Below are 23,324 nucleotides of genomic sequence, written 5' to 3'. Positions count from 1 at the left end.
ACGCACGCGCCAGCATGTGAGGAGCTTTGTCGCGCTTTAAAGGCATGTACGATCTCCTTCAACCTCTAATTGAGATTTTCTACTGTCTCAACTGAATCGTCTCAGTGGGATCTCCGTCGTGGCTTGACGCATTATGGCGGCGGTGTGTCAACGACAACATTTTTCTCTCATCCATTCTCATTTCTCTCTCTTTCAGTCAATTTATATGCTTTGTTTTGTTAATTTTCGACTATATTAATTTTGATTTTTTTTCTTTTAATTTTTTTTTCTTTTTTAGAATTTGATAGCTTTTTCAATTTTATCTTTTAAAATTACTATTTGCTTTTTCTAAGGTGATCCTGGTCTTAAGAACTAGGTTGCAAGTTTGGAAGGTTAACACTAGTTGACTTAGGTCGTTTCTTTTTAGTTTATTTTTTTATATATTTTATTCTTCAACAATTGGATGATTGGGAACTAAGTTTCACTCAATTTTATTTTTTTGTCATTTTTGTTGTCATTTTTTCATGTTAAAGAGCTTATATTGAAGATTAAATCCTAACAAAGTTTTAACTTGAAAAAAAGAGTAGACTTCCATTTTGTTTTTGTGTTTGAAATTATGTTATTTAGATGCATTTTAAAAATATGTTTGGCTTGAAAAGTATCAATTTAATGTTTTTTTATTTTTTTTTGATGATTTTGATATATTGATATAAAAAATAAATAAATAGAATTATTTTTAAGTGAAATACTTTTAAAAAGTTCTCATGTATCACAAACACTAAATGTTATGATCATTGGTTGATATTTTTATGTGAATGAGAACTGGAGTAATGTATACAACAAGATTGTTGTATATTTTTTGTGTGAGAATTTTTATTTTTATTTTCTCTATTTAGCTTTTATGTTTACTATTTGAGTGTAGAGATTTTACTTAAATAAATATCTCTTACCAGTACGCGAATGCAACATACCCATCACATACTTGATAACATTTGATAAAAAAAAATATTTGCCTATAAAATAATAGATAGTAGGCCTATCATTTTTTTTCTTTGCACAAAGGATATTAAGACGAATGTAAATTTATTTTTCTAAAAAAAAAAATCCTAATATTATAGCTATTGACTCAAGATCAAAAAAAATATTAAAAAACACTAAAAAATGCCGAATCAAACCTAGTAAACTTGCTGAATCCATGACCCGAAACATGATATTATGAATAACTTTATTGAAATAAAAAAGGTAAAAAAAAACAAAGAATACTAATTTTTAAAAAAAATAATTAAAAAACAATTCATTCAAGTATTGCCTCAAATTAAATGTCAAGGATAAAATTAATAAATTTAATTTAATTAAAAAAAAATATTCCTTTTAAAGAAGCAAAAACTTAACTAAAGACCCAAAAAAAACCAAGGCAACCCTTGTTTTTTTTTTTAAAAAAATAAGAAAAAAAAAAGTAAAAAAGAATGTTAGAGAATAAAATATGAAAAAGAAAAAAATGCTTAAAAAAAACCTAGCAAGCCTAAGTGAACCTTGTAAACTGAATTAAACATCAAAATCCATAATCCATTAAATTCTTGACTCGAGCTCAACTCAAGAGCTCAACATCTAAAAATTAAATGTTAGAAAATAAAATCAATTAATTTAATTCAATTTAAAAACAAAATTCCTTTAGAAAAGCTAAATTCAAGAAAGATAAAAAAATCAAGGCAACCTGTGTTATTTTCAAAACGACTAAAAATACCATAGAAAGTGAATTAAAAAATAACAAACTATTGGAGGATGAAAAAAATAATCTAAAAAAAAAAAAAAAAACCAAAGAAGCTTGTGTTAACTTCGTAAACTGAGGTTAATCTTTTAAACCCAAAACCATTAAATTTAGACCGGATTCAACTAAGAAGCTAAACATCCAGCAAATTAATTATTTGGAGAATGAAATAAGAAAAATTAAAAATATAAAAAAATCTTGCAACGTTCAAAAAAATACAATAATAAAAAAGAATTATATATTGATAGGAAAAAAAACTAAAGAATGATGAAACCGTAAAAAAAAAAAAAAAAAAAAACAATTGCAAAAAAATCTAAAATAAAATAAAAAGTTGTAATTAAAATAATAGAAACTAAATCTTGATAAATGAAAATATAATTGGGGATGAAATTCAAAACAATTCTTAATTTAATAAACTATTCTAAATAAAAAAAATTGTAACAAAGAAAATAGGGATGAAATTAAAAAACCACTTAATTTCATAAAGTATTCTAAATTTTTAAAATTATAACAAAGAGAATAGGGATGAGAATCCTAAGGTACTCCAAACTTTAGGGGTTAATTTTATTTTTTTTAATTTCCAACAAAAAACTCGAGTAGGAGAGAGGGAAAAAAAAACAAAAGGGCCATAGAAATCAATCTAAAAAATCTTCTTAAGGTGAAGAAAATGCAATAATAAAAAAAGAATTATATCTTGACAAAAAGAATGATGCAAACTAAAAAAAAATTGCAAACACCATCCTAAAAAAAAGATAATTAAAAGAATAGAAATTAAATCTGATAGATGAATATTGATTGAGGGATGAAATTGAAAACAATGTTTAATGTAATAAACTATTCTAAATAAAGAAAATTGCAACAAAGAGAACATGAATGAAATTGAAAAACCCCTTAATTTCATAAAGTATTCTAAATTTTTTAAAAATATATAATAAAGAGAATAATGATGAAATCTCAAGTATAATAAACTTTAGAAAATCAAGAAGGAAAGAGGGAAAAAAAAAAAGATCATACGCGCAACACTAGCCACCATAGTGCTACACGCGTTGTTGATCCCTAGAGGGGACACCGAGACATTTTTGGAAGCCGCCCTGTAATCATGATTATGATCACCTAACATTGCACTAGCCTCTAGAGGCGGTTGACATTGTTCACCCAATTCTTTTTTATTTTATTTTTTTATTTATCAATTAACCATACTATCTCAAGAACACTCAATAACTACCAAATGACCACACGTAAATAACAAAAGAGTCTTTAAATCAAAAAAAATTGTTTTTAATTTTTATGAGTAATAAAGTAAATTACTTGTTTAAAAATTAAATCAAAGATTAAAAAGCTAATTGACTAAAGTGATTTTTTTTTTTTTGTCTTTCAAGGAACAATTAAGTAAAAATATCATTATGGACAAAAAAAAAACGTAAAAATATCATCTAGCCCTTTCCTTTAATGTAATGACCATCTCATGAAAAATACCACTATATTCCTAAACCCAAAGCATGCTATGAAGTAAAATCAACTAAATTGTTATGATTCACACAGTGAAAGTGGCTGATCATTTTAGTTTAGAGTGTAATTTTTTAGTTTCATACAGTGAAGTACAACGTAGGAGTCGAGGATTTAAGATGTCTTGATGTTTTAATGGTGGACCGTGATCTGTGGGGATGGGAAGGAGTCCTTTAAGACAAATTGTGTAATTAAAAATAATTTTTTTCCTCTTACCTTCTGTTTTTAATTATTTTACAAATCTTGTAAATTGAGTTACACGTGACTAGTAGGGGTGAGAAAAAAAAACCAATAAATTGATTAAATTTAAAAAAACCAATTAAAATTTTTAAAAAAATCGATTGGTTTGGTTCAGTTTCGATTTATAAGTCTGAAATCAAAAAAATTAAACTGAATAAAAAAAATAAAAAAAACCGAGTCAAACTGGTTTGAACTGGTTTTTTTTTTTTAAAAAACCAAACGGACTGAAACTGATCGGTTTAAACCGGTTTTGTTTTTTTTTTTTAAAAAAAATCGATTTGATTATTTTAAAAAAAAAAAAAAACTCAAAATAAAAATGATTAGTCACTAGTGATAATAATTTTGTGATGTACACTTCACCATCTTTCATGGATGGAGATTAATGGAAATGAAATATAATTAAGAAGGGATTAAATTTAAGGGGTGTTAAATGAATTTAATTATAAAAGTGTAGGTAGCATGTTGTAATCTCTAAAAAATTAGTGTCACGGGTTCGTATCACTGAATTATAGGATGGCTAGAATAATTTTTTTATATTAGCATTTAAAAATGATTTAATTTCAATAATTTGGAGGTAGGAAGTTGTGATTTTTAAAAGATAGAATGAGGGGTTCCATGGCACTAAACAAGAAATCCTTTCGTCTAATAATTGGGTTTCACATTACAAGACAAATTGAAGGATTCCTTCCAATCCATTTGACGATACTTTAGCTTTGGGTGGCCTGATCTTCTTATCCAATGGGCCAAAGCAGTATAAATAAGAAACATCATTCATCCAATTATACATGTATATATATGTAATTATTTGATGATTTGTATAAAACTTCCACGGAACTGTTTTTTTTTAAAAAAAAATTATATACATTCCATCTATCATTCAGTTGATACATATTGATAATATTATTTTATCGGTATATATCAATAGCAATACAGATAAAATAGTATCCATCAGTAATTATCATCACAATTTATCAATGTTTAATTTTTTTTAACGGATATCAAAGTTTTATCGCTAAAACTTAAATACATTAAAACGTAAATAATACATACACCATATCACTTTAAATTGTATTTATTTTACGAATATTATATCGAGCAAATAAAGAGGATAGCAAATAATATATTTGGTATAGAAAAAATTGATGGGATGTTCACTTTTGGAGCATTAAAGAGTAAATCATGCTATATATATTAAAAAAAAAAAAAAAAAAAAAAACATAGATGGCCCCGTGATCCCGAATCCTGCCAATTCTTGTTCACGGGATCTAAACCTGCGGTTCTTGCCTCAAAGACTCTCTCTATATAACAGAGGAAACCCACAAATCTACCAACAAGTGTAGTACTCTGAGAGATAGTTTACAACGTGCAGACACAAGTGGACAGATCGACTGCTGCTGGTGGTGGTTTTTTTGTGATGGAGATGGCGAAGAGGCAGCTGGTGGTGGTGCTATTGGTGGTGGTTGCTTTGTTTGAGGGCTCACGGGCAGTGAGCGTGTGTGACATTAGTGAGGATGGTCTCGCAGCCTGCAAACCATCTGTGACCAAACCAGACCCCGTTGAGCCGCCATCAGTTGACTGTTGCAAGGCTGTTTCCGGGGCTAACTTCACCTGCCTTTGCTCTTATAAGAATTCTTACCTGTTGCCTTATCTCGGCATCGATCCTGATCTTGCCATGGCTTTGCCTTCCAAGTGCAACCTCAGCACTCCGGTGCCTAGCTGCTAAGGTATCTCATTACATGCTTTCTCTCGCAACCATGATTTAGCTAGCATGCAAGCATTAAAGCAGCAGGCTCCGGGTGTCGAATTTGAACAAGGTTAAATCAATCTGGGCTAATCCAATTCTTTTTAAAAAAAACAAAAAAAAACAAAACTATTTCGTTTTGAAAAAAAGTATAACATAAATTTAAGTGGGTTTTGACTGGATATTGACCTATGTTTTTATTCGAGTCCTATGGGTCAATTATTCTCTATTCTTTATGTTATATATCATCTAGTTTAATTGATTAATCAGACAATCACCTAACTTACCCTTGGCCTCTTCCAGAGTTTTTTTTAAATCCAGAACCCTCTTATTGTTTGAAACTTTTCAATTAAGCCCTTAGAAAGGCCACTCCAAAATAGAAATTTTGCATTTTATCAGAGGGGGTGTTGTGGTATGAGAGATGCAAGAGTCATTATACTCGTCAAATTAGGCCTCCATGGAGCGTTTATATGTAATTAGGGTTGCTATATGCTACTAATTGTTTTTATAAATTGCTAATTTCTTTGTTGATTGGCAACCATTTTGTTGAACTTTCAGGCATGAAAAACCATTTCAAACAGAAGAGGGGACGGTGAAGCCTAATTACATATGGATAAAGCTTAGCTGGCTTTGGAAACAATGTTCGTTTGTTTATTTTCATGGAGGAAACATGTTCTTCTCTTTCTATTGTAACTGTGTGGTGGGTGTCATTTGTAGTGTGATAAGCCACGTGCGAAAAAGGACATTTTCATTTTGGTTCCTGCCTATTATTAAACCGGCCTTTTGCTTTCTAATCGGATGAAGGGTGTGTTTGGTATTACGGTAGTTGTTGTAGTTGTGATTTGAAAAAAATTGTTCTATAAAAAATATTTTTAGTTGAGGTTGGTTTGAAAAAATAGGTGTTTGGTTAAAACTGTGGTTGAAATTGAGGTTGAATAAAAAATAGTTTAATATGTTTGGTTAAGAGTGCTTTTGAAATTGAGATTATAAAATAATTTTAAAAATATATATTAATACTGATGGTTTTTAATTTAAATGTTATGGATTTAACTATTGCTATTACTTCATAAAATAAATAATAATTTATATAAAATTAGATAAAATATTATCAGGAATAAAATTGATTTGATATTACAGTGCAAGTGAATTTAATTCACTCTACACTAGTTTTTTGAGAAAAAAAAATATTGTTTACATGACAATGTGAGTAAATTTAATTCATTCTAAACTAGTTTTTTTTTAAAAAAAATATATATATACAAAAAAAAGGTCACGCGAACAGTGCAAGTGAATTGCACTGTGCAAGTAAATTAAATTTTGAGAAGCAGCCAGGAGCTGCTTCTCAAAATTCGCGTGCAGAACGCGAATTTGCGTAGGCCCCACCGATATTTATTTGCGTTTTTAACATAACCAAATGGATTGTTTGTTGTGGTTGCTTCAAACGCAGAAGCAACCACGCAAACAAACGGGCTCGAAGTGTTTTTTGAAAAAACAAATTTAAAGTTGATCCGTAAGTAAATCCGATTAAAATCAATTAATATTTTTTAAAAAAATAAAATAATATTATTTTAATTTATTTTTTATATAAAAATAATAATTAATTTATATTAACACGGGTTAATTTACCTAATGTATAACCCGAGATCCAATCAAGTTTAATAGCTATGCTGGAATAAAATTGATCAGAAAAGGCATCAACATATATAAATCAATTTCCAAAGCCCCTCGCCAGTCACAAAGTTATTATCAATCATCAATAACAACATGTACAACGAGGTATGAAATCCTTTAAACATTTGATCTCTTCAATATGCTTCGATTATTTTCTTAATCTAACTCTTAAAAAATTCAGGTGGCTGATATCTTAATAACTAATATTTACTTTAGGGTGTGTTTGTTTCTTGAAAAATAGTTTTTAGAAAATTACTTTCCAAACTTTTTTGTATTTATTTGTTTTTAAAAAAATTAGTAAACAAAAAACACTTTTCAATCAAACAAAAATTTGACTTGGTTTTTAGAAAAATATTTTCCTTTTATTTTGAGCAAAAAATACTTTTTGAAAGTTATGAAAATTTTAAAAATATCGTATTATTTTTTGATTATATCAAATTTGGTCCTCGAACTTTTGATTGCTATATATATATTATTTTGAATATTTGTTTTTCAATTTCATCCCTTAAAATTTAATTTTTATATCAACTTTAATCCTCATTTTTATAATTATTATTTGTTTTTCTCTTATCATTTTTTAATTGAAATTTTTTATCTATCAAATTTGATCCTTATTTTTTTTATTTAAAATAATTCATGAAATATTAATTATTATTATTTTAATTTCTTTATCTTTCAATTTTTTTTTTATTTTTTAGATTCAATCTCTATATTTTAATTATTATTTATTTTATTTGAGATAATTTCTGAAATTATATATTTTTTTTCAATTTCATTCTCATTCAACTTTTTAATTTGTAAGATTTATTTTTTATTATTTTAATAAACTTGAAAATAATAAATTATTTTACAGTTTATTTTCTATAATAATACTGGAAAGTGTTTTTTAAATATCAAAAAATAATTTACTATCCCAAAATTTTTCAAAAATTATTTTTTAAAAATAAACTATTTTCTGACTACATCTTACAAACCCTTGACAGTTAGGCCTCTTCGAAAAGACACAAACATAGAAGAGAGTAATTAAGCCTCTTCGAAAAGATACAAACATAGAAGAGAGTTTGGATTCGAAGAGATTGGGCTTGGGCCTGGTCCTGGGCCTGGTCCTGGGAATAACGCATAAGAACGGTCACCTGATGGGAGGGGGAACCGTGGTTTATCTCAGTGATCGTTATATTTTTAACTTTTTGGATAATCCGAGGTAGCCTAGATATATAAAAAATAAAAATTAAAAGTTGACCACGTTGCGAAATTATTTAATTAAGACTAAGAATCAAGCTTCGAAAATTTAATTTACCAGTAACAATGTATGACTGATGCCCCTCCCTCCATCACGACCACGGTTCCATCAACCAACAACTAGTGTAATGGGCCCTGGGGACCACGCTCCCCCCACACCCATGCAATCGCAACTTCTCAGCACGAGTATCGTACGCGTGTCAGCTTACCAGTTATAACTGTACAGGTTGTGAAAAGGCCAAATCCACCGTTATCTTAACTTTATCTGCCGCACCTTAAATGAATGAATTGTGTATTTTGTAGTATTTTACATTAATTAAATCTCAATATTTCATCAAAAGAAACACTCCTAAAAAAATGAACAAACAATCACACCAATCAGAATATTCTATTGTAGAATGAGGTGCTCCAAGAAAAAAACACCCATCCTCAGGTCTACACCAGCCATGGAAAATTCTTTTAGATTTAATTAAAAAAAACAAATTGTCAATGAAGGTGTTATAATATGATAAAAACATGGTGAAAACCAGTCATTAAACCCGACTTGACTTGATCCAGTGAGTTAACAAGGTTAACTACCGACTCAAAGCTAGCTCAACCCAAGTTAACTTTACGATTTTAGCCATGTCAGATCCAGAGGTTCTTGCAGCAACCATGGCAGAAACGATAGAAGAGAAATATACACCAAAGTTCTGTAACAGGAAATAGCAATACTTCAAAGGATAAGAAAGACATTTCATCCATATCTCCTCCAAGGTGTTCTCGAAATTACCAAAAAACCATAGTCATGTCACTACTAGGCGAGACTAACCCTACGAATCACCTAATCCAAATAGGCAGAGAACTTCTCGGATACAAGGGTCCCACTACTACAAAGTAAAATATGAAAGACAGACAACACTAAGAACCAAAGCGAACCAATATCATAAGATCATACGGCATTTAAGCTTCCACGTTAGCACCGCACTCATCGGCAGGAGAGCAGAATTGCCAGACGAAACCGTAAGGATCCTTGACCGTGGTCACGCGCTCAGCACAACAGCACGCGCCTTCACCCTCCACAATCCCGCCCTCAGCCACAGCCCCAGCGGCCACCGCCTTGGCCACCGCAGCCTCCAGGTCTTCAGTCTCTAGGCACATCGCAAACAGAGTCCCCCCAGCCTTGGTCCTGGACATATCATGTGTAGGTCATAAACCAAATCACAAACAGGTGGGTAGTAAACTAGAAATACAAAATCAAAAGGCACAAGGCATAATAGTCTACACGTGGAGATTCAGCACTACAAGATATATACGACAAAAAATTGAAAAAACTGTTTAGAATTAAAAAAAATCATTATTTTATTGAGACAGTAAAGAAAATAGGACGCCAAGACACAGAATCGTCCGGTAAAAAAAAAACAGAACAAACCGAGCCAAGGGAATTTTAGCAGAAAAATAAATAAAAATAAGATAAAATCCGGAAAAATTAAAAATAAAAATAGAAAGTAAAAGACTGTAACATCGGGACGCAGAAGTAAAAACATACTTGCATGCCTCCTATACAGACATCAGAGTATCATAAAACGGTCGACAAACCACAGAAAAACGCGAAAACAAAGAGAAAACGTAAAGAAGACACGGATACATCAGTATAAACGTATTAATCAGACTCAAGCATCTACCAAACAGTAAGATCTGACAATACAGAAGCCATTTTCAGAAGCATAAAGGTCAAGAGGGAGAGGGAGAGGAAAACGTACGAAGCAGAGTCATCAGAGAGGCCAGAGACAACAAAGGTGGAGCCAGCGAGCTGAAGCTGAGCGGAGACGATGTGAGGGAGCTCCTGGTCTGCCTTGCGCTTAGGCTGAGTAGTACGGCAAGTTTCAACGGCACCAAAGGCGGTCTTGTAGAATTGAACGGCGTCGTTAGCCTTTGATGCCTCCACAAACAGCTGTGGCTTGAAGGACTTGAAAGACACCTCCGCAGCAACCTTCTCAGCACCTCCGTTCTGACCCTCTTCTAACGCCATCGATGCTTTTCAAGAAGTCTCTGAGAGTAAAAAGGTTGGAAACCCTAAGAGAGAGAGAGAGAGAGATCGGAGAGTAGCAAAACGGATAAAGCGAATGAAGACCGTGTGGGTGCTGTGGGGTTTTTATAGAAGCGGGGAAGCGGAACCGTTTGTTACTTGCGAGTATTAAAATAATTTTGGTCATGATTTTTAATTGCCATGAGAATTTGCCATGATTTACGAATTAATGCCATTCTCGGGGTCCAATGCCTTGTCGTTTTTGTCCTTAGCATACTAAGACCAAAATGCCCTCGGCGCGTGTCTCACCACGCTACCTTACAAGAAACAAGGGTAGTCGCAGTTAGCCTGTGATAGTTTGAGAGTAATTAACTTTAGTGCTCTTACTGTAAAGGAATATTACCAATTTACCCTCTTCTCTGGCGAATCAGCGAGTGATTTGGAGCAGTTAGGGATGGGTCACGCAAAAATTAGCGTCGCTTGACATGGCTTTTATTTATTATTTTTTATGGATAAAATATGAGAATCGATCCGGAACAGATCAGAAAAGAAAAACGCTATAGTTTTTATATTATTAAATTATTTAATATCAAATAGTTTTATTAAAATATTTTTGTAAAAAAGATTGTTTTAAATTAAATATTTTTAATATTTTTAGATTATTATAATATATAAATGTTAAAAAAATTAAAAATGTTATTTTAATATATTTTTAAATAAAAATATTTTAAAAAATAATCAATACAGTAATATCAAACAGATTGTGTTAGATGTCAAACGGTGTGATTAGGTTAAAGTGGAGCCCGTTTCTCATCATATACTTTCACATGTACAAGTCTAGATGTAAAATTTAAATCAGAGTCAAGATAAAGTCAATACAATTTATTTCTCAACCACTTGGTTTTAGCTTGTGGTGTACATGTTTTCGTAGCTTGTGGTGTGCATGTTTCAGGCCAGGTGAATGTTTGGAATTGAAATTCAATTTATTTTTTATTGTAATTTATTTTTTAAAAGAATTCATTTTTTAGTGTTTTTAAATTATTTTTTAAAAGAATAAAACCCATTTCTCACTGTGTGTGTGTGTATTAAACACACAAGAGTCAAGATAAAGACAAATAAAATTATTTATGGACTCCTGGGTTTCCGATTGTGGTGTGAATGTTAGGTGAAATCCATGTGATATTCTAGTAATCGTGGCCTTAAAAGTATGAATCTTCACTATTCAAAACGGTTGTAGCTCTCTCTCTCTCTTCTCGCTAGCATGGTGAAGATGACCGTGCAAGTAAATGGCAACATGTGTTCGGTTCCCGGGGTGCATGGAAAATTAATAGATATATATTATTAACAAAAAAAAAAAAAGAAGTTCATAAATGGATAAAAAAATCTTAAAAGAATATAAGTTCATAAATGGGTGACCAATGTAATCATGTTTAATTTAATGATATTTTATTAAAAAATATCTTATTTTTTCTATCAATTTTCTCATATTATCTTTTTTTTTCCTCTTACCTCTCATGTATCTTCAAAACAAATAAACAAAACATGGAAAATGGATAAAAAGTATCAAACTATAAATAAATATAAAGATTAAATATATAGTTAGTCAAATTATAATGAATAATTAATTTGGTTTGATAGTTTATAATTGTAAAATCAAGTTGGATCCCACAAGTTAATCAATCATCCATTTAATTTAGTCCAACTTTAATTGGGATTTATTTTCAACAAGTCTTTTTAACTAAAATGATATTATTTTAATTGCATTTCAAGCTACTGTTTGGTATTATGTTTAAGGGGTTAAATAAATTTTAATTTTTTTTTTTCAGATTGTTTTAATATAATGACATTAAAAATAACTTTTAAAAATAAAAAAAATATTATTTTAATATATTTTAAAATAAAAATTATTTTAAAAAATAATCACTGTGATATACTTAAACATCACTAAACCAAATCCCAATCCATTCATTAAAGAAAATCACATTGCAATAATTTTTCAAGAAACAAAATCACCTTGCAATTTACAACGGGCCATAACAGCAAGTGGATAAGGGTGAAATTTTATCCAACGTGGGGGGTATTTTCTTAAATGACGGTCAGGGGCATTTGGAGCGAGGCCACCGTTGTGGGTTTTAATACATGCCGTCCATGTTTTGGTTGTCTGACACGAGGATCAGAGAAAAATAAAAGGACAGAAAAATAAAAAAAATTATCCATGGTCTCAAGTACAGATTTTTTTAAAAAATAAAATTACAAAAACACGCTTCGGTCACACCCATGACGGAAGCGTGCTAGCCCATAACTTTAATTGCCTTCTTTTACGTTCTCGAAACTAAACACATTTCCCCATTCGAGGACGAAAACAAACAATAGCTAAAAGATTATTTAAGATGATTTTTTAATTTATTATTATAATTTTAAAAAATAATTTTTTTTTCTTAAAAAATCAACTTAAAAATCAAGTAACTTGAAACGGATTGAATTTCTTTTTATAAATAGATATTAACTCAATTAAAAACTCATTAATTATTTAAAAATATATTTTAAAATGTAGTTGTGATTGCTTTTCAAAGTATTATTTACTCAGAAATCTATTAAAATAATTTTTTTATTTTTAAAAAATTATTTTTAAGATGAACTCATCAAAATGATCTGATAACACTATAAAAATATTAATTTAAAATAAAAAAAATTAAATGTTATTAAAAATACTTTTAAAATATAAAAACAAATAAAAATTTTTCCATTGATCTAATTATTTTTTTCCATATGACTTTGAGTTGTGATTAAGAATTAAATTATGATATTTCATGAAGATTGCTAAAAAATGAGAAGGTTAAACAATAGTAAAGTTGTCAATTTCATTTTAGTTAGTATTTTGGTTTTTTTTTTTTTGTTATTATTAAAATGATATATTTCGGTTCTAAAATATCTCATCAACATGCCATATTGAGAATGTGTACTGTGTGCATATAGTTTCAAATATTTGTACGGACAACTAATGTTAACAGCAAAATGACATGATTTGTGACTTGGACGTGAAGTACCAAACTTGAGGCAAAACTATACGTTTTGATTCCAAAACATTCAGGAACGACTGTGTTGTTTTTCTTTTTGGAATTATACATTTCCATGAAAAACACTTAATTTTCCTACTTTTTTTTTTTTTTTTTTAAAAAGAGACCTAAATAAGGAAGAGAATTTACTATATCGTATTATGATGAAATTGCCCTTGGACCATTAAAAAATTGAACCTGGGTTGAGGGTAAAATGGTATTTTTAACATCACGCAATTTGTATGGGCACATCAGTCGTTTAAAAGTTTTTCTGCATAGTTAAATTACTCATGTACCTTTAAAAACAACACATACAAGGGCTTTTTAGTCTTTTCAGTTTGTTAGCACCGTGTAAAAATGATATCATTACCTTTTAAAACAAAAAATCTACTCGCTTCTTCGACTTTCCAGTCATGGTTTTGTGGTTAGTGGCTAGGTAGTTTAGGGGCCTTTTTTTTAATATTTTAATATATCCTTAGTATGGCTAGTCTTATCACTTTAACAGCAGATTTTGCTGGCTGGTTTGATTTTTTTAGGGTTCTTTTTTTATAATTTTTTATTATTTATGTTGCATGATGTTTTCTATTTTATTTTTGGCGGATTATCTTATTCATATACTATCTAAGTTCCGGAGTTTAGCTGACGTGTATAATTTATTTATTTTTTTAATTATTTTTTTGTTAATTTATATCATTAAATCTATAATTTTATATTATTATACTCATTGAGAATAATAATAAGTGTATTTGAAAGTATGATTGCGGTTATTTTTTAAAATATTTTTTATTTGAAAATAAGTTATAATAATATTTTTTATTTTATAAAAAATATTTTTAATATTAACATATTAAAATAATATAAAAATATTAATTTAAAATAAAAAAATATTTAAGCATTATCTCCCTTGTATCCCACAAGTCTGGCGATCACCAAGAGAGAAACAAAGTCCAATTCATGGCTACCAGCATTATTATTCTATAATTATTAAGCATATCCAAATGGGATCGTCTAGGCTACCTTGGCCAAGGACACTGTTGACATCAGAAGTCAAAACATTTATTCACATGGTCGTGTCGGCCTTTGATTTCTACACCAACTCCCCCCAACCGATTCAAATTTAGTACCTGTAAGGTAATTATATGACTTAAAAACTTATATTATATTACCATTTTGTGATCATTATAGTGAGGGAGTGATATTTTTTGTTCGGTTCAGTTTTTATATAAAAAATATAATTAAATTAAATTAAAAAAAAATAATAACTGAAACCAATTCAAACCGATTAATTTTGGTTTGATTTTTTAGGATAAAAACCAGATCAAACCTGTTTAGCTTGGTTTTTTCCGGTTTAGTTTGGTTTTTTTTTTTTTTTAGTTTGGTTTGATTTGGTTTATTTTTTTCAATTCAGGCTTATAAAACCAAACCGAACTGGTTGGTTTTTTTCAAAATTTTAATCAGTTTTTTTCAATAATTTGATTTTTTCAATTATTCTTTTTCTAATTTTTTTAATTTAATTATTTTTTTTAATTTTTTTACTCATCCTTAATTAGAGAAAATGGGTATGCTAATACATTAGTCAATCATAAAAAGAGGCTTTCTTTTTAATTCTTTTATTTTAATTTAAAATATGATTGTTAATTTCATTCCATGTATTTTCAATTAAAAGCAGCTTGTTTGAATATCTACAGTTAAAAAAAAAAAAACCCTTAAATACAAAATAAAAAAGGGACATATTCACATCATACCGGCTCTGCCTTGAAATGCAATAATAAATGTAAAAGGCAATTGAACAAGAGTAAAAACTAGGTAAACAGAAGGACAGAGAAAAACCAAGGACGAAAATTACAGAGAAAAAAGGAGACTGCAATTCTCAGCGAGAAAAAAGGCAGAAAGAGATTGTACCTACAAGCCATAATTGCTGAGCTTTTTAATGGCAACCACTACAGGATCGTCTTAGCCGTTAGTCTGGTTGTTTCCTTATACGCCCTCCAAAAGCCACCTTCTCCGATCTTAAGCAACCTGTTAAAACCATTTGTTGCCTCTCTGAGCTCTTGAAAACTGAAAACTCGCAAATTGTGCTCCTTCTCTTTGTATAATTCAGGCATGCTTCTTGGAGGTGGTGAGGATTTCGCTGTACGACTCCTAGCTGAACTATTGGATTTGCTCTGTTCTCTCAATTCTGGGGCTGAATTTGTCTGCCCATTCTGGTTTCTGGATCTATCCTTGAAAACATAGAAACACTTCATGGTTTTTCCTTCAGCTTTCAGTCCTCAAAAAGGAACCATGGGATGGAAAGATGAAAACGGGAGGAAATGAAGGTTTTCATTGTAAAAGAACAGAGAACCCATGGAAAGATAACCAGGATTAGGGTTTCGGATTATACCTGGGTTTCTAGTTGGATCTATGGGTTTAAATCAAATTGGATCGGTTTTTTTCGGTTTGAATGGTTTCAAAAGTTTTAAATCTGAAATAAAACAGGTAGAATGAAACTGGAATATCTCGGTAAAGATCCGGCCAAGAAATCCAGAATGAAATTGGAATATCTAGGTCAAAATCTGGCAAAAAAATCTATAATAACTTGAGATTATATAATTTATTTTATTTTGTTTTATATTTTTGTTCTATATATGTCAAAACAAAATGAAATTTACAATATGAAACAATGATGATTCAGTAGGGAAATGGTAGAGTGATTCAAAATCATAATTTGTAAAGTAGATAACTGGTGAAATATAAAGTTGGTCCATATGATTTGGTTTTTTATTCATATTTTTATGATTTTGATTTTAATCTTGAATGTATTTCTTTCTTTATTTTTTTTTTTTTGAATTTTGGTCATATTTGCTTTTATAGTTTTGGTTTAATTTGACGGTGGTATCTATAAGTACAATAACAATAATAATCACCACGTATCTCATCCCATAGATAATTAAACATTGTTTGTTATAAGTTATAAAATCCGGTCCAGAAATCTAACCAAAATCTTTTTTTTTTTAAATGATTAAAATAATATTTTTTTTATAATAAAAAATAATAAATTGAGAATTAAATTTTAATCAGACTAGGTTAGGTCAAATGGTCATCTTGTGATTTTTAACAAAATCAACAAATTTTTTTTCTTTTTCTTAAATGTGGACAAATTTTGTTCCAATCGAATCAAGTCAAGTCTTGAATTGACCATATGGCCAATTTAGCTCTCACAACTACTCTTGAAAGGAGCCAAAGTTAATGGAGTGTTTGAGAATGTAGTAATGATTTTTTTTTAATATGTTTTTTATTTAAAAATATATTAAAGTAATATTTTTTAATTTTTAAAATTTATTTTTTATATTAAAATATCAAAATAATTTAAAAATACTAAATAAAATTGAAGAAATAAAATCAAAATTTAATAAAAAAAAACATATACAATTTCAATACCAAACAGACACGATTAATATACATGTGGAAAAAGATAAAAAAAGACAAAAAGATGACAATAAGAGAGATATTTATAACACGAGGTCATCAAAACCATAATAAAATCTGATAGTCTATAATTCATGGGATGATTTAGTCAAAACGTAAAACATGAACACAAAGCTTCCATACATTTAGATCCCAGGCATTAACAAAAACATGTCAAGGTGCAGTTTAAGGTACCAATTGCATTTAATTTACCAATTTTTTTTTCTAAAGGAAAAGAAAGTGGAAACTATTATTTGCAGATTCAACCAGAAATTTCCAGGGTTGGAACTTTTCGTCTCAAGGTGAAAGGAGTTTCTTAGATAAAACCCAAAACCCAATAAAAAAACTAGGAGCTTGACTTGGTGTTTGAAGCATGAAATGATATGAATTAAATAAAAGAAGTAAATAATTATCTAAGGGTTTATATCGTAGGGTTTTCTGACCAAATTAGATCAAGCAAAAACGACTGCACATTGATTATATAATATATACACACACATGAATATCGAACGTGCCGTCTTAGCTCAGCTGGTAGAGCGCATGGCTTTTAACCATGTGGTCGTGGGTTCGATTCCCACAGACGGCGGTTTTTGGACACTTTTCTGATATTTTTTTTATTACCTAAATCTAATCCAATCTGCAAAACCCAGAACCCCAAAGAAAGCAGCAAAAATGTTGCAGAGCAGCTTCTCCAGCATTCTCCCTTCCTCTCTGCCACGCACGCCTCTCTCTTCTCGTAAACTCCTCATCTTCCCTTCACTTTCACTCACACACTACCGGCAGCGGCGGCGGCGGCGGCAACAGCAGTTGCTGGTGTTGTGTGCCAGCAGCTATGAGGTGGGTGGGGGTTATTCAGACATGGAATCAAGCGTACAAGAAGAAAACAAAAGTAGAAGAACCCAACAAGAATGGGACGAGAAACCAGACCCTTTTCAACATGAAGTTATTCTTAAAGGTGGTGAACAGGTTATCTCTGTCCTCCAAGAGATGATCACCCTCGTAAGTTCCTCACTTCCTTTTCTTCATTTTTTCTGGTTCATTGTAAGGTCCGTTGAATCTTGAGCTACAAAATGAGTTAACCCTCCTTTATTATAGAATAAAATCTTGGGTATTTGATTTGAACATATAAGGAAACAACAAGACGTTCCTGTCTAATGTACAATGCAGTGCTTTGAATTGTCAAGCTTTTGAATGATAAAGCTAGTGGCTATCAGGCTATGTGTTTAGGTTTTTTTTACTTGTTCTTTTTTGGAAATGTCGAAATGTTTTGTCTTGTACTCTTAGTTTGATTGTTGATGAAATTTAAAGTCTACGAACTGATGGTTGAAATAAATGTATGGGCTTACAGTTGGAAGACCTGAACATGGATGACGCTTCTGAGAAGGTGGCTGTTGAGTTGGTTGCGCATGGAGTGATAGGGAAAAGAGTTGACGAGATGGAAGCGGGGTTTATGATGGCCCTAGATTATATGATTCAACTTGCAGAAAAGGACCAAGATGGAATGGTAATAGTGTAACATTAACTTTGGACTTTTTTGGTTTTTGTGGATCTTTTTTTGTTTATGGTTGCCTTTTGATTTATTTTTGAGCAATTTGTTTGAGTCATACGAGCAATGTAGTTTCTAAATGATTTCTAAGGAACTGAATCTGCTGTTATTGGAGTTGAGATAATGTTAAGAGTTTTATGCAATTTCTTTAGGAATTGCAATGGACATTCTATATATAGCCAGTACGAAACAGGAATAATTTATTTTTTCCCTAATGAATTGCAATTCTTTTGGTTTCAACGATGCTTGTTAATTGGTAAAAGTGGTACTTCATCCAAAAATCTTAAACCTCCTTGTTACTGAGAATCTTGTGGAAGCATGGGTCTGCTGGTTTCTTGGTATATATGTTGGTCCAGTTGGTTCTCAGTTTTTATCCCTTCTTGAGTGAATCACATTGACACCATCACTCTGATTGAATGGAGATTCGTCATTTTATTAAACCTATTGTTTATAATGACAGGAGGTAGCTGGCCCTATGACTAATTAGGACCCATATTCTGAGTGAAACTCAGATGCAATGCAGTCTAATATAGCAGCCTCGTTTGTCATTATTTTTATCTGTAATAAGTAGTATGAATGATTTTAAATACTTTTAACACCTTTTTGGTCTGCCGCTGAGGTTTCTAATAGTTGCTGCTCTTCGTGGCATAGTTTGTTTGTTGGCAGCTAACTAGGAGCTTGTCTTTCCCTCTAGCAAATCGAGGAATACTTTTTATCATGCCTTTTGTTGCTTGATTAAATTTTCTTTGACTGTAGTGATGACTATGAGATTCAGAAATGGAGTTTAACAGATTCTTAATGGATTTTTTTCAGCGCAAGTCACTGTTGGAAGTCATCAAGGAAACCGTATTGTCCCATCTTACAAAAAAAATGCCCCCCGCATGTAAAGATGCCACCTAAATGCATATATAATTCTTGTTCTAGTTAAAAGGGAGTTCCTTTGTTACTGAGCAATGAAATTCTGAATTCTCTCCTTCAGGTTCAAGTGATTGGCTTGCTTTGTAGAACTCCGCAGAAAGAAAGCAGACATGAATTATTACGTAGAGTTGCTGCTGGCGGTGGTGTCTTTGAAGGTGGTAAAGGAACCAAAGTTCATATTCCGGGAGCGAACCTGAACGATATAGCTAATCAGGCTGATGATATACTTGAGGTAGTTACAAAAAAATCGTGCTTGCAATTGTCTTTTCTATTTCCCTTGACATATACTGAGTCTTTCAAATGTAGGTGTCAAAAATCTCATGTCCTGTAATTGTGGTCCTTTCATGTCTGGTCTTTTAAAAATACTTTTGAATAATATTGTGATAAATGCCTTGGCATGTGTAACATCGGTGTAGAATTGTTTTCTCCAATCCTAAGCCCTTGGAGCGGCAATGTGTTGACATGTAGCCCAACATGAACATGGACCTTTACCAAGCTACTTTCAGGGAACTGCCATATGGACTCTGTTTCTTTCATGGGTTCTCATTCAATTTGATGAGGTTGTTATTCTATTTGGCACTTAAAAGAATCAGATCTTGGGATTTAAATTTCTATAATTCATCTGCAAGTGATAATGGTGAATGGTTAAGCATCTAGAGGAAATTAAAGTTGATGTCCATTTCTTTTTCTTGTCGGGTAGAAGGTTTGCAAACTGCATCTCTCAAACCTGATGAAGGATTTACTGATTAGAATTAAATGGTTACATAGTTTTTCAAGACCAAACTGTTCCAGAGCAACATTAGAATAGTAATTATGAAGCAGACAGCTTAGTCTATAATTTTGTCTCTAGTTTCCTTTGATCATTAAAATTACTCCTTCTCAGATCTTAAGATATCAAGATATCTGGGATGCCTCCTTCAAAATTAACTTAGAGTCTCAGCTCTCATCCCTGTACGCCTGTACTTTATTTTAGTAGTTTTGGCATATAGGATCTATTAAATAACACTCCCAACGGAAAGTCAAATAGAATGACTTTCTGGTTTGTAGTCCATTATATCATGTATATTCTAAAGTTTTTTGTGTTCTTTTTATCTTCTCAAATTATGCAGTTAGAGTAACTTTAAAGTTGTTGCTATTTAGTTCACAGTAACTTTAAAGCTGTTGCTATTTAGTTCACTGATCCTTCTTTCTGGTTGTTATGCATAATGATGGTTACTGTATTTTGACAAGGTGTTAAGCTGGTCTAGCTGAATTATTCTTCTTAAAGCATCTAATCTTTTGTACACTTGCGTCTCAATTTTGAAACAAATGTTGACTGAATCAATTGTTCAGAGGAGTAATTTTGGCTCTTGAATTTTTTGTTTGTTTGTTCATCTTTTTTTCTTTTCTTTCTGAAATGATTTTTTTTTGGCTTAACTAATCATTGTACATTTGTCCGTATTTTTTCAGACAATGGAAACCCGACCAGTTGTCCCAGATCGAAAACTACTTGCAAGGCTAGTTTTAATCAGAGAGGAAGCCAGGAACATGATGGGAGGTGGGATACTTGATGAGAGAAATGACCGTGGTTTTAAGACGCTTCCTGAATCCGAGGCCAGTCTTTTGCACTTTTTTATTTTCACACCAAATAACAATGTTTATGGCTGATTATGATTGGCTGGTGTTTGTTTGTCAAAATGATACAGAATCATAATGAGTTCTTTCTACAGTTTGAAGAAATATATGTCAGAACATTATTGTGTGGTTGTCATCTCCGTGATTGTGTACTTGTCAATGCAGGTGAATTTCATAGCCAAACTGGTAGCTTTGAAACCAGGGAAAACTGTCCAGGAAATGATTAAAAACGTGATGCTAGGGAAAGATGAAGGTGCAGAAGATGCTGCCAGTGAGGAAGAGAACATTAACAGTGAAAGGATTTCGAGTGGAATTGCTGGAAGGGTCTGATTTACTTAATATGAACAATCTTTGAGTTATAAACATCTCTGTGTGTGCATGCTTGTGCTTGTATGATCATTTGTGGATGTGTGCATGCATGTTGACGTACAATTATTGGCATCATATGATATCAACCCACTTGTCTTTCCTTATTTTTTAGATGAGCTCTATTAATCTGCTTGCATGGTTCGCAGGGAAGCGTTACAGGACGAAAACCACTTCCTGTGCGACCTGGCATGTTTCTTGAGACTGTCACCAAGGTACCTGTCCTTATAGATACTATGAGTTTTAAAGATTTTGAAGGGATGTATTGTTTGGTAAAGAACTGGACAAAAAGAGAAGATAAAAGAATGAACTGGTTTTAAGCACAATTAGAAAATGGGCTCTGTAAGAATGGGATTGCCTTGACAGGAAAATGGAGGACTAGCCTGTTCAGTTTCTGAAATCCATTTTCCATCTCATTTCCAATAATCTTCTCCATTTTTAGTTTTCCTTTTCTAAAGGAAAATGTATTCATTTGTCAAAAAACGAAGAATTTCTCCACTAAAAAAGAGAAGAAATACATAAGATTATAAACTGTCTTTCATGAAAATTGAAACTATATTTTATAATAGTTATGCATCTTAATTTTTTGCATTTGTAATAATCTAACTATAAAATATTACTTTTATGTCATTCAAAATAAAAATTATCATTAAAAAGTCATGTTATTTATTAACTCAAAAAAATATTTTATAATAAAAAATAGATTTTCATCTTTAACCAAATATAAAAATGCAAAAGAAAATAAAATTAATGTTTTGTATTGATAAAAGTGCTTGTATATATAAAAATAATATTTTCATAATTTTTTTTTTTTGGAAAACAATGAAAAGCTTATCTAGGTAAACTATGGAAAACGTCAAACCTGTATTTTCCAAAGTATAAATCTGGAAAACTCTAGATGTTGAAATATTGCAGCTGAACAGGAAATTCCATTGTTTTTTCTTGTTACTCTAATTTTCCAGAAAAGAAATTGGTGTGTGATTGTGTTTTAGAGCACAACCATCTGCTGATATTTCTCATATTCTCTTAGTCAATAAGGGCTTTAGTCCTCTGGTTGTTGCTATGTCCTGTGCAATTTCTACAACAAAACGCAATTTGCTTGGATGATGCTGATGAATCTCTAACCTTGGACTTGTCAGGTCTTAGGCGGTGTATATTCAGGAAATATCTCTGGCATTACTGCACAACATCTAGAATGGGTAAATTCTCTTTTCCCTAGCACAATTTAAGCCTTTGTATTCCCGCAAGTCTTTGAGTGGTTATATATATATACATTTCCTTTCTAATTTACTTACAGAAGTAACATGAAGACAATTTTTTGGTCATTTCAAATTAAGGAAGACCTGCCTAATGGGATAGCAAATAGGTTTCGTATTCGTTGATTAGTGTTTGGATGTTTAAAGTTGATACACAATTAAAATTATTCTGAATTGGCTCTCCTGCCGGCAAGGGTTTGTAGTTTGCTTAGCAAAACACAACATTTTCAGTTTGCAGCCATACTATTCTCCCTACTGTTACTCATTTTGTCTGTTTGTGCTGCATCCAGGTTCACCAAAAGACACTTCAAGTTCTCCAGGAAATAGCATACTAGTTTTTCTTATGCAGGGGGATGCTGATATTTATATATACAAAAGACTATACACAGGGATGGTGAATCAAACTGAGAGTTCAATTAAGCTCATAATGAGCTGCTGGATGGACATTTATATCGGTTGAACCTAGTGGATATTATTGCTCCCTCTGGTTAGAAATATCGCGAAGTTATGGATCACGGGAGAGGTTTAGTGATTGTTGAATAGAAAAAGAAATCAGTAACACCAGTACATCTCCTGATGAAGTAAAAAAGCCAGGCAGCCAGTTGTGCATGGAAATGCAGTTGCTGGAAAATGGTGGCTGGCTGCTTTTGGAACTCATAGCTGAAGTGACAAATGAGATGTCTCAAATTCAGAGCATCAAATAAAGGTCAGTCAATTACAACTACATGGATTTACCATCTGATGTATTTCCTGGAACACGCATGTATTTAACATTTGTCTAACCGGCGGGCGGCCAGGGGTAACGATTTCGGTGCAGAAGGAACCGTAATCATGATTATAAACTAATCAGATCTTCAATTATTAAACAAATCAAAGCCATACGTAGCAATAATAATGCTTTTATCACATACCGAATCAGCTAAACAATGATGACGGTTCTAACTCCAGTTTGACAGATAATAGTGGGAA

General features: G+C 31.2%; 3 protein-coding genes and 1 non-coding gene across 4 annotated transcripts; 3 read left to right on the top strand and 1 right to left on the bottom strand.

Moving 5' to 3' along the window:
- Positions 1–4,913: 4,913 nt before the first annotated feature.
- LOC118049968 (putative lipid-transfer protein DIR1) lies at positions 4,914–5,216 on the top strand. The gene has a single exon (XM_035060160.2). It carries the CDS (start codon positions 4,914–4,916, stop codon positions 5,214–5,216), a length of 303 nt encoding a protein of 100 aa, XP_034916051.2.
- Positions 5,217–8,836: 3,620 nt separating this feature from the next.
- Positions 8,837–10,260, bottom strand: LOC118049971 (uncharacterized protein At5g48480). The gene is made up of 2 exons (XM_035060161.2): positions 9,887–10,260; positions 8,837–9,312 (listed from the first exon to the last, which is right to left on the bottom strand). Exons 1-2 carry the CDS (start codon positions 10,153–10,155, stop codon positions 9,087–9,089), a joined length of 495 nt encoding a protein of 164 aa, XP_034916052.1. The 5' UTR covers positions 10,156–10,260; the 3' UTR covers positions 8,837–9,086.
- A 6,908-nt stretch (positions 10,261–17,168) lies between these two features.
- Positions 17,169–17,241, top strand: TRNAK-UUU (transfer RNA lysine (anticodon UUU)). The gene has a single exon. It is a non-coding gene; the product is annotated as a tRNA-Lys (tRNA).
- On the top strand, positions 17,238–23,261 carry LOC118049972 (protein PEP-RELATED DEVELOPMENT ARRESTED 1, chloroplastic). Its single transcript, XM_035060162.2, is given in 10 exon segments — positions 17,238–17,654; positions 18,004–18,159; positions 19,015–19,065; positions 19,067–19,084; positions 19,181–19,351; positions 20,569–20,712; positions 20,899–21,057; positions 21,249–21,314; positions 22,239–22,298; positions 22,646–23,261. Coding segments are annotated over 10 exon segments (1,197 nt in total). The 5' UTR covers positions 17,238–17,327; the 3' UTR covers positions 22,691–23,261.
- Positions 23,262–23,324: the final 63 nt, after the last annotated feature.

The sequence above is a fragment of the Populus alba genome, chromosome 2 (assembly GCF_005239225.2).
Source record: "Populus alba chromosome 2, ASM523922v2, whole genome shotgun sequence".
Classification (NCBI taxonomy): domain Eukaryota; kingdom Viridiplantae; phylum Streptophyta; class Magnoliopsida; order Malpighiales; family Salicaceae; genus Populus; species Populus alba.
This window is presented reverse-complemented; position numbering and strand designations above follow the sequence as displayed.

Bases quoted from the DNA above. Each gene is read 5' to 3' on its own strand.
- LOC118049968 (XM_035060160.2), top strand. From the start codon at position 4,914: ATGGCGAAGAGGCAGCTGGTGGTGGTGCTATTGGTGGTGGTTGCTTTG.
- LOC118049971 (XM_035060161.2), bottom strand. From the start codon at position 10,155: ATGGCGTTAGAAGAGGGTCAGAACGGAGGTGCTGAGAAGGTTGCTGCG. The intron at 9,313-9,886 runs GTACGTTTTCCT...TGATATGTCCAG, and splicing joins CTCTCTGATGACTCTGCTTC to GACCAAGGCTGGGGGGACTC.